This window comes from Lissotriton helveticus, chromosome 8 (genome assembly GCF_964261635.1).
Source record: "Lissotriton helveticus chromosome 8, aLisHel1.1, whole genome shotgun sequence".
In the NCBI taxonomy this organism is placed as follows: domain Eukaryota; kingdom Metazoa; phylum Chordata; class Amphibia; order Caudata; family Salamandridae; genus Lissotriton; species Lissotriton helveticus.
Genome location: NC_136069.1, coordinates 847566276 through 847578436, shown reverse-complemented (window position 1 = coordinate 847578436; position 12161 = coordinate 847566276). Strand labels below are relative to the sequence as shown.

The 12161-nt window shown below is 43.0% G+C and overlaps 1 protein-coding gene across 3 annotated transcripts in view; it reads right to left on the bottom strand.

Moving 5' to 3' along the window:
* Positions 1-12161, bottom strand: part of ATP11A (ATPase phospholipid transporting 11A) — a 912970-nt gene that overhangs the window by 549891 nt on the left and 350918 nt on the right. For all 3 annotated transcript variants that reach the window (XM_078657659.1, XM_078657658.1, XM_078657657.1), the window contains exon 4: positions 4687-4767. In XM_078657659.1, the coding sequence (XP_078513785.1) occupies positions 4687-4767 (81 nt within the window). The remainder of the gene's footprint in view (positions 1-4686; positions 4768-12161) is intronic.

Below are 12161 nucleotides of genomic sequence, written 5' to 3'. Positions count from 1 at the left end.
GTTAGAATTGTATTTGTTAGATGCAATAGGTTTCGCATTTGTGAGAATTAGAGCTATTGGCAATGGAAATGAAAATGTGTTTTACCTATGTGTTTTGATTTGCAGTTGGCTTTGGGACCCTATAAGTGTTTAGCAATGCACTTTCCAGCATAAGTAAATAAATAAATATATACATACAAAAGATACGCAGGATCTGACCTTGTGTAATGTAATAGGTGCTTGTGCAAAACACTCCAATGCGTTTAGCTACATCTGCTGTTGAGGACACTGCAGAAATAAGAAACCTGGCAAAAGAAGGATGCTGCAACAGGGGAACGCATCCAAAGGGCAGCTTAGCATAAAGCCCCACTACTTCCAGTCCCCACCTTTCCTGTCACACACTGAAAACATTTTAAAGCTTTTTGCTAGATTATGACACAAAGGGGATGTGGGGGGAAACTTTTTTTTGTAAATGAGTGCTCGGTTTAAAAGGGAATGAAGAACCTTTGACCATAGATTGATAATGACCTATATCGGAAAATCTATGAAGCCGATAGATGTTGCTTGCAGGTAACTCCATGTCACTGAAATACATGATGTTTAATGAACGGAGTGCATTCTGGGAGCGGTAGTCTTCATTGGGGTATAAATAAACTTGGAATAAACATGGTCGAATATTGTCAGAGCATACAGGAAGCAGTCACCAAGGCAAAAGAAAGAAACGGCAACAGGTAAAGACATCCCAGTGAGATTTCTAGACAGGGCACGTGCATTCGGTAAAATCAAGCGTCATTTAAACATTAATGTACCACGATAGAAACAAGCGGCCAGCCACAACTTCAAAGAAGCCATTGGTGACTAGGGGCGCTCAATAAAAGGGGGAATAAATTAATAGATACTGCCCCAACATGTTAATATCCGCTGAGGGCTATCTGGGGTGCACACGATAGGGAGCGCTTTATTTTAAGAACGAAAGAATATTCAGCCACACCATCATAATCTGCTGCCGTTAATGACCTTCTGGAAGCTCACTGAAACCTCTGTCTGACGCTGGTACCTCCATTTTAGAGGTTGAGAAAAGGAAGAATACTTGTGGCCTTGGTCAGGAAGCCCAGTCACATTGCGTCTGTGCCAAAAGCAGGCTAGTCTTTTTTTCCTTTCCATTACCTCTTTCTGTGGCCCGTGGTGCGCACTGTTTGCATGGAGTTGGAGATGGCAGGAAATAGAAAAAACATCTATTTCTTTTATTTTGGTATAATCGCGGCACCCGCGCTTTACTTTTAAAATGTTATAAGTAAAGCGTGGGTGCAGCGATTATACTAAAATGAAAGAAATTGATGTTTTTTCTATTTCTTTCATTTTGGTATAATCGCAGCACCTGCTCTTTACTTATAACATTTTAAAAGTAAAGCGCGGGTGCCAAGATTATACCAAAATGAAAGAAATAGATGTGTTTTTTTTCTTTCATTTTGGTATATTCGCGGCACCCGGGCTATACTTATAACATTTTAAAAGTAAAGCGCGGGTGCCACATTTATACTAAAATGAAAGAAATTTCTCTGTTAGAGCCGTCCCACTTGGACGGGCTTGGCCTGACTTACGTGTGTGGTAAAAGGTTTATTATCTTCTTTATGGGACCATCTGTTTCGCCCCATAAAGAAGGTAAGAAACCTTTTATGACACACGTAAGGCAAGGAAGCCAGTCCAAGTGGGACGGCTTCAAAAGAGAAAAAAGTACGTCACTAATACCTCTTTTCCAATTGCTGGACACCGTTTAGCATGAACGGTGATGCCAGCCAATGGAAAAGAGGGGCGGGGCTTAACCTCGCTAGTGAAACGTACTCTGAAAACATAAAATCTCGCCAGTGAGACGGAGTATGTGCGCAGCTTACGCTAGCCGAGACCTAAAAACTAGCAAAATGGAGGCTGGGTCGCTGACTTTGGACTGCATACATCATTACAACTACCTGGGGGTTTGGTTTAGTGAAACAGGCCGCCCAGGAGTCCACCTCCACAAAATGAAAGGGAAAAGCATTATCTACGCCCTCTGTAAACTATAGGCTACCTTACATAGTCCTACAACAAAGGCAATCCAAAGAGTTCTGAGGGTGAAATTAATACCATCTCTTAATTACACACAACAGGCATTCCCAGGGAAATTCACAAAAGATCTAGAAATAATCTACTGCACAGCTTACAAAAAGCTATTTCACTTACCTGCCTGCACCAGGAACAATCTGGTTCGGCTGGAATTCAACTTCAACCAACAAACACTGGAAGAGATGGCCTCTCTGAGCAAATACTTCTACGTAACAACAGCGGCACCGGAGAACACAATGAAGGCTGCTATAAAAAGTATTTTCTTAGAATCCGGTAATCCTTGGTCTGACGATCTCACCTCCGCCAAAGACCTCTTGCAACTTGCAACAGAAAACTGGGACCCCAGGATAGTTAAGTATGCCACTATCAAAAGCACAATAAAAAACAAGTACATCTACGCTCTCGTACCTTGGACATGGAATCCCTGGCAACAAGAGGATTCCATGAGTCCCAAAGCCTCCCACATAGAGAGCACAACCTCAAATACCATCTCACGCAGGCCGTGGGGAGACAAGCCCTACACAGGATCTTAGCAGCCAGACTACATCCTCTCCCCCTTAAAGAATTGTACCCTTCAGAGTCAGCAAGACCAGTGATCATGGAGTGCCGGCTTTGTAAATATAAACGTCAGTCTTTGGTCCACATCTTATTTTGCTGCCTGGCTCTGCTCTTAGCCCACAGAATCTAGCTCAGGCCGATCTTGCTACAATTGGGTACTCGCACCGCAAAGGAGGCGGTCCATCGACTTTACACACTGGACACAGTGAAGCACATGGCTACTTTTGGCAAATTTGTACAATATACCTGCACAAAGTTGATGGACGCTCCCCCCTAAGCAATCAGGCAGGCACTCGAGCGGAGGCTGCCTATCATCTTTCATTACCGGACTAGTTTAATTGAAGCATGTAAAACTTTTAACAATTGCTGCGTACACAGATTTATCTCTTTTTAGACCTTGGATTTTAGACCTCTAGATTTTAATCAGGCTGTTTTCTTTTAAATGTAGTGTTCTTCTTTTCCATTGTAATGGTTTTGAGTAACCACGCAAATAAAGGTATTCATTAATTCTGTTAAGCATTCCTCCTTGCTTGCTCCTTATCTATTGTGGCTGTGTATTTAGTTCTACGCCCTTGCTGTTACTGCCTTACGTGTTCTTGTTTAATCGCCAGGATCAGTGGTCACAGCTGACAACCTAGGTGGTGTTTCTTGTCTACTATGACTATTGTCTTTGAGTTACATTTATATCACCATCGGTATCCGCTCCACAGACCCTGCCTTTGCATGTATATCCTATAAGTGGGTATTTGCAGTCAGTATCTGTAACAGCAATTGTGGGTGAGGAACTTACTGAGCTTCACTCTTATTGTTGTGGAGTTCCCGGGTGCTTTACCCCACATTCCCTTTATTGTTAATGTTGTTATGTGTATATATATGTCTTGCACGTCCGTCCTGGTTGTAGTTATTCAGAATGCTAAATTGCCCCTTGAGTGCCCATCCTTTCTGAGTCTAAGTCATCGTGTTCACTTGTGCAAGCTTCCCCTTTGGATCCCTTTTCTCCTCTGACTTCCTGTGTGATCCTGGGCAGTGCTGTACTCTTCTTTCTGCTTACGTTCTCTACCCAGTCACCAGTCCTTGCTCAAGTCCCCGACTGTGTCCCAGACATAGTCCCGGACAGTCCCTGAAACTTTTAAGTCTGGTAGTTCTACTGCATCTGGACTGTGTCCCAACAATCCTCATTATAAAGGAGTGTTCAGATATGCTAGGTATCTCACACTTTCAATGTGGGGGATCTCAATTGTTAGTATGAAGAAGAAATACAGTCTGCAACAAGGTATTCTAGTGCTGATATGTCACTTCACCCCACAGACCCTTCAAATTGATATATTACACTTTAATATTTTGGTGGACATTGACAACTGTTGAGATTTATCAAGGTAGAAACATATTCAACTTTGGGGCAGTGATAATGCAGGGAGAGCTTGCATTGTATTGGACCCTTTCGAGAGGAGAGCATACAAAAGAAATGGGATCAAAGAGACTGATGGAAGCGAAGATGTCTGGGTGTCTTCTCATGTAATACTTCGAATGGACAACTCTCCCACTACTGCTCAGGATGTGTAACTTGACAAAAGACGCATATTGTTGCCACACTGAAAATATGACTGGATATCCTTTTGAGCTGTAGCTCAAAATATTTTTTAGGGGATTGTGTGCATTATACGTAGATAACACTGGTGTCAACATTGGCACTAAAACTTTGTATACAATAGTCACAACTGCAAATTCTGTTCATATTTGAGGTGATAAGGCATATATGTTAAAAATAACACTGAACATTGTAAGGTAAAGGAGGACCATAGTAAAAGAATTTCAAGATTCTAGGTGCAGAGGAAATAAAGGAAATTGTATTTGGTCACTGGTAAATATGCATGCATACCTGAAACAAAAGAAAACAGGTTTAAGTGCCCACCTCTGTAAGACACAGGCTTCCAAAGAACACTTTGAGCACCAAGGTATTTTCATGTGTATGCGAAAAAGAGCACACAGAATACATCATGCAAGTAAAGCAATACCTTCTATGAAATCCATATTACAAGTGATGCTCACCTGTTTAATTGCTGTTACAGTGATCACAAAAAAAAGTGGAAGCCCGCTTGTCACAGGACTCGTTGGAGTGTCAATAATTAACTAAAACGAAAAGAAAGTCACAAATTACTAAAAGCTCCCATCTTCAACAGTTCAGTCACTCAAACAGACAGACATACGCCTATTCCTCCAACTTGAGACATGAACTTTACTATTTGCGCTTCCAAACCGTACAATGTAAATTATTTGTTGAACATTTTCTGGAATAGCAGGGAGAAAATTATGCATATAATGTCGCTAAATCTTCCACATATCATTTGACAGATAAATTCACATAGATCAGTAGACCCCAAACAAATGCCTAGCATGAGATTTTTCTTGTGATCTGTTATATCACAATTTATATTCTTCAAATTGTTAAGTTTCTAAGTCTCATATCTTGGAAACTTAATTTGAAGAACAAAAGTTGTGATAATAGACCCTGGAAAAAATAGTTTAATTCAAATGAATAAACTCTAGATCTGTGTGTGAATTTATCTACTAAAACGATGGTCTCGATTCACAGAACTAACTTATGACAAAATCATAAACTTACTACAATTTTGGTATTCACAGAAGACACTTACTCATTTTGGTATTCACAGAAGGCACTTACTCATTTTGGTATTCACAGAAGGCACATACTCATTGATGAGTAAGTGCCTTCTGTGAATACCAAAATGAGTAACTTACTCATTTTGAGTAACTTACTCAACACCATGAAAACCTCCCAAGGCGGAGAATGAGGCATATAAGGAAGAAAACCCATGACGTATAGAAGATAGCGCCAAGTCACAACATTGAGCACCGTAGAACGGCAAGATAACAGCACCAGGAGAAGCATAGAGCCCAAAGGATCTCGAGGCCCACTTGACATAAGGAGAGCTATACCCACCTGGAGTATGGCATACCCCAAACAATGGGGAACACTCTTAGGGCAAACCATAGGCAGAGGACCAGATACAACAACCTGTGGAACACTTCCACAGTAGGCTTACTGCCAGCACAAAACACAGAATGCATCTAAAAGATGCAAATGAAAGGGTAACTACCCCAGAACATGCAAAAAGAATTCCTGAGGCTTACTGCCAGCTCAAAACGCTTAATGCATCTAGAGGATGCCAACTGAGAAGTACAGGCTTAAGGGGGAGGGTGAAAGCCCGCAAGGAGGCACTGAACAGCTGATTCGGCGTGGGCATCAAAACAATAAAACCCCATCAAAGGGTAGATCAACAAGTCGTTCCCGGATATTTTCCGGGAAGACGCTATCCCGCAACCAAGCATGGCGCCGCAAGGCAACTGAACCAGCCATATCCCGGCCTAAGGAATCAGCAGTATCCAATGGCGAGTGGATCGTAAATTCAGCAAGGCCACGAACATTCCAGAGAAGATGAAGGAGGTCAACAAGAGCGCCTTCAGAGGTGGCGGAAAGCAAAGACTCTGCAGAGTCCCACAGGGCAGAGGTAGCCCGAGCCAGGACACACACTGTATTTAGTGACCGTAGGGCAGCACTAGTGGAGGCAAAGATTTTCCAGCTCCTAAACTAAAACCATCTAGACTCCGGGGAGGGAGGAAGCATTAACTGAGGCAAGGAATGGAAGGCAGTTTGCAAAACAAACCCTTGAACGTCAGGGTAGACAAATAAGCAAACTGGATCATGTGGAGCAGGATGGTGGCGGTGCAAGATAGAACGAGCCTCCAGATCACCGGAAGCTGGCCGAACCCAGGTGCCCAAAAGAGCATCATAAAAAGAAGCTTCAAAGGGCAGAAGCGGCTCCACATTCCCTGACCCACGGTGAAGGACATCAAGCAGAGGGTCCACAAACAAGGGGACTGAAAGGGGCTGCATGTTCAGAACACGAGTGGCCAAGGATACTACTCTTAGAAAAGCCGCACCGGCCTCGGTAGCCCTCCGTGGAGGGGACAGCAGTTCATCTGTAGGTGAGGGCTGTAAACTAAGTCTTCCAAGACACTGAAGGTGCAACCAATGTCCAAAAGAAGGGAGCCCCATGGACGAATGGGGGTCCTGATGGGGCTCTTGAGGAAGCGAGAATCCTGCCGGGTCCACAAATTCTAAGGGGGGCACAGGCAAGGATATATCCGGCGTCGCCAGACGTGAGGGCGACGCCAAGCTGTCTCCATAAGCTTCCAGAGAAGAGTCAACGACCCGGCGTCGATGCGACGCCAAAACGACATTGGTCGGCGCTGATCGTGACTCGTCTGGTGCCGACTCTGCTCCATCCGGCGCCAAGTCAGCCCCGTCCGGCGCCGATTCCACGTCCAGCACAATAAGCTGCGCTTCCTAAGGAGGAGATGGCGCCGGATCCAGGGAGGCAAGCCTCAGGCGCCACACCGGCACCGACTCAGCTTCAACAAGCTCCGACCCCGAAGTAAGAAGCGGAGTCGGAGCCGGGGGGGGGGGGGGGAGTTTACGGCGCCGGAACGGCCCTGACCCCTGCTCCGGACAGGCAGCCGCCTGCCCGGAAGGGTGAGGTGTGCTCGGAGCAAGGGTTTGAGCACCAGCAAACACCTGCGACGCCACAGGGAGCCCCACGGGACTATGCAGTGCAACAGGGGTGCTATGGGTCGTAGAGGGGGACCCAGCTGGGCCGCACCCTGACAACACCACATCCCCGTCGTCCCTGGAGGGCAAGGGTTTATGTGGCGCCGGTGGGCGAACCCACCGGATAGTCTGTCAGGAACCCCGTAAGTAGCGGAGGCCCCGAGGACAAGAGAGGACCCAAGGGAGGCCTACAGAGCTACGGCAAAGGCCTCAATCTGGGTCTAAGTTGTATCGCGCACGGATAGGTCAGATAGGGGAGGGGCGACTGCCGTGGGCGCAGATCCGGAAGTTTCCGGGAACCAGTGCCCTCGATAACAGATGAAATTGAGGTCGAGGACCTTGGCGACATGAGCCACGACTTACCAATAAGGGGCGAACGACGTGCCCGGGCCCCGGATGGAGACCGACAACGCAACTGGAACCCAGAGGGGCCTGCCGGCGATGAGGAGGCCATGGACGAGACGACTCTGACCGGGACAGGCGAGTCGAAAGAAGCTTCATCCGATGCTCTAGCCGGGACTTCGTCTTGAGGTGTTGGCAGGCATCACATTCCGTCGAGTCGTGGTGTTCGCCCAAACACCACATACAGATAAGATGTGGGTCCGTCGCAGACATTTGCTGCAAACAGGAAGTACAAGTTTTAAAGCCCGAAGGCATCGCACACTGATCCAGACGCGAAGCGTTAAAAAAGGCCTAAAACAGGCCAGAAGAGCCGCTTATTCCGGATCCGCGTTGCACGCGGAAAAGAAGGAAACTGACGTCAGGGCGCCAGGAGGGACTTATATGACCTCGCTGATATCACGTACGTGGACGGGGTCAGGGCGGGTTCATGTAGCGCCGCCCATCCCCGGCGCGCAGAGGTTCTGCTGCAAAAAAAATTCCAGATCCAGGCTTACGCCTGGGGTTATTCTACGTTAAGGAATCTGCGCTAGATGTCTCTTATCAGATGAATGGATACATGCAGAGTGGCCTAAATAAGAGAAACTGTAAGATACCCTGAGGTTCTGTGTGCAACGAGGAATGTAATTTGAGGTTCTGTGAATTCTGAACCCGTGGGTTCCATTTTGTGTTTGGCCGCCATTTTGTGGTTGCCCTCACATAGGCCGATGATTGTGGCTGAACTAGTCTTTTTAAGGACATGTACACCTTAGCTCGAGTTCGTGCTGACTCCTGTTTGACCTGAGTGAACTGACCCTGTTGCCTGAAGCTGACCTTGTTAAACCAGTTCCTGCCCTTTAGCTGATCAAGATTAAGGATCAGAGCACAGGAGATCATAAAGTTTACTGCACACAAACATGCCTTATCCTACTTCTATCTGTTTCTGTTCCTTCTTTTATGGTCTGTTTATGATATGGGTTGTGGACCTTTTATTATGGGTTTGTCCGGCTTGTGTAAGAAGGAATGTTAGGCATTTTGCATGCTTGCAAAAGCAAGGACTGCCCCTTACTTTTATGCTGAGATTTGTAACCCTGAAGCATATATAAGACCTCTGTTCTCTGTACTCCTGAGACTACCTCATTCAGTTGCTACGGCTTCTGTGTGACGTGGCCTCACTTATTAAATTTAATAAAGATGTCTTTTCATATTTTCAGCTTCTGTGCCAAGTTCTTTTTTATTAGTAAGTATTCCCTGAGAATGAAGATTTCAGTTCTTCAAATGGCGCGGCCAACGTGGGCTTCATCAGAGAAGTGACTTTCTGTGGGAGTGATCTTCTCAGAAGACTGAAATCTACTGAGGAGGACAGGACGGGACTCTACTACTCTGTGCACAGGAATTCTGGAGATTCTCTGTTTCTGCAGCCCAGTATATTTCTGCTCTTCCTGATTTTGATCCTCCGCATGATGTCACTCCTGACTGAGAACCTTTTTGGCGTGAGTATTCTAAAAAAGACTGTTAGGTCATGTAGAACTTGACAGTTAGAATTTGGATAACCTTTTGATTAGTAAAAATAAGAAGTACAAGTGGGTCGCTCCCACAACTTTGTTTGGTTTCTTGGTTTTGATTTGGTTATTGCAATTACCAAAGCCGAGGGTCTCGTATATTTGCGAGTATATCGTTTTTGATAACCCCTTGAAGTTTGAAGCTAGATTAGTGAGCTATAAGATGCCTGGTCTTAGCAAATTTAGGACTGTAACTTTGGAACTTTGAAATTTGTGTTGGCCAACTTTTGGATTTGTATAGGTTTGTATATGCGAATTGCAATTTGTGTAGGCAGGCAATGAGGAGATATTTCTCTATTTGGTTTAGTTGAACGGTGCACGTACGAAAAGTACATTAAGCACTACATTGAATATAATATTGCATATTTTGCAATATTTTTGGGATGCCTGTTTAAAAGCTCACATAAGAAGAATGTGTGGCTTTATTTGGAAGGTACCATAGTGTGATGTGAAATTAATTAGCCGGCTTCCCTAGAGGGAATATCTAAATAGGTTTAGATTTACAAACATATTTCTTCCTTGGTGATTTTGTATCCCCAGGGAATTAAAATATGACATAATACATATAAGGATCCTTTGTTCTGCGCAATGTTATGAAGGAAGATATGCAGAGCGATTTTTTGGTGTTCTGCTAGCCAAAGCTAGTGAATTGAGTGTATTTTCGCTTCTTGGACATACATCAGTCTGTTGGGCTGTTTTTGCAGTCTTTGGAAACACAATTGAGAATCGTTTCTTGTAAATATGACTTACAACTAGTATTTACAAATGGTTTGGTTTAAGTACAGTCTGTGGGCTGTCCTTTGTTTTTGTTCTGAGTATTGGTTTGTGGGTTAAATGTGTGTTTAAATGTCTATGTGGTTTTCCCATTAGTGCAATTTCTGTAAGTGAATAGCGTTGGCGCTATTTATGAAAGGCATGGCTAAAGCGCGCCGTATTGTGTTTCCTGAGTGTTTCACCGCTTTCTGTTTATGTCTGAAATAAGGGATGCAGCTTGCTTTTATATGTGGTATTATCAAAAATGATTGGGTTTATGAAAAATAATTATTAAATTATGAAAAATAATTATTAAAAATAAGTGCTACAAAATTCGTTTTTTACTATTCATGAAGCTTAATACTCATACTATTACCCCCTAGCATTAACATTTAATTTGAGTTGTGTTGCACTGCATAATGAGGACATTAGCATATGACATCTCACTTAGCGCAGGCGTAAAAAACTCATTTTTCAAAGGATTTACATGAGATATGTCTAATGTCTAATATCTGTAATGTGTAAAGAACATTCTGAGGATGATTAATATGTAACATACTTATAGGATATTTATTTTTAAGTGCCCCAAATATCAAAGTCGAATTTGGATATTTTTGCCATTTATAATAGCTTTAAAGTGCTTTTAGGCTTCAGTGAATGCATATATTTAGGTATAATACAAATTTGCAGGCTGTCCTCATTTGGGGTTTGCTTTTAAATGGCCCAGTGAGATTCATTTAAGGTTGATGAAATAAGTACCATTGCAACAAGCATTTGTTCTGCTCTAAAAAAAATAATGTCTGCTAGTTGCTTTTATTTGACCGAAAATGAAGCATTGCATTAAGTCTTAGACAGAAAATAAGACAAAGCTTTTTATTGAAATTTTGAAGGCTACATGCCTAAGTGAGAACGATTTTCCAATTAAGAATTATTTTTTACAGTGGAAATTGTGGCCCAAAGATAACATGGAGTGTCAGTGAAAGAATGTAACTTTTGAAAAGTTAAAATGGCTTAATGTTGCAAGCTGACTGACAAGATGGTAACAGTTAAGTAATGGACATTTATTTTTGTGTCTGTTCATGTGTATTATGTTTTGTCTTCTGATTAAAAGTTATAATTGATGTCTGTTTGTTATGAGAAATGTCTCTCTTTTGTGTGTTGTGTATTTTTTTGCTTCTGCCCACAGATCATTCATGGATTGTTCTGGGTGATTTTAAGGCTGACAAGACACGTGAGTTTGGTTGGTTAAAAAGGGATGTGTTTTTGCGTAGCCTTTGGGAAGAAATGTTCATGTGTTTTTTTTTTAAAGTTTGTGTATTTGGTCCTATCATGAATTGTTCCTGCGGGTCCTGTGTGTCAGAAGAGACATAGTGGGTTGTATTTGACAGCCAAATGTCCACTAACTGGTGATTTGCTGTCAAAAGGAGGGTGAGGATTTTAAACCTGACAAATTAAGCAAGCCCAAATATTGAGTTTTGGGCTGCAGGTTCACAGTGCATAAAGTAAAGGACTTGAAGTGTGTGTGTCGCCGCTCATTTACATATGCTATTGTCTTGTCTATGTTTTTTTGTGCTTGATATACAGCAAGTATATCTGATGGCTTGACATGTGCGTTTTGTGCGTTTTTTTGCATGTTTTTTGTTTTATATTGCTGCTTTTAATACTATTACAAGTTTACCTGTGTTGTGAAGGGATATACATGACGATGTGTATCCTGCAAACAGTTGGGTAGATTTGCTTTGACACTAAATTTCACCGAAAGACAGACAACACTTCACCAGTGCATGTCTATTTTGGCTATATAGTATTGAAGTAAAATAAAAGAGATATACAGGAAACAAGGTTTCACCTACAGTCACGTTACTGCCCACTTTCCTGTAAGGAAGAGGCAGCCCCAAAATTATGTATCCTGAATTGGACGTAAGGATACATTATAGATCTGTGACTTTTGTGCATGGTGACCTAATTTTTATATTCCATTAGTCAGTTTTGTTCTGCTTCCTGAATAGTGTATGGCTTTGTACCATAAAGGAAACAAGGCTTAATTTTTTTTTCTTCCTCCCTGAAAAAGGAACTGGAACATTAGCTGAGATTACCGTATATGGTGTAGAGGCCAGCAGTAGAGCTAACATTCATGAACTATTTTGATTTTTGTGTATCACCCCCCCACTTTTGGTAATGTGTCATGCTTGACTATCACC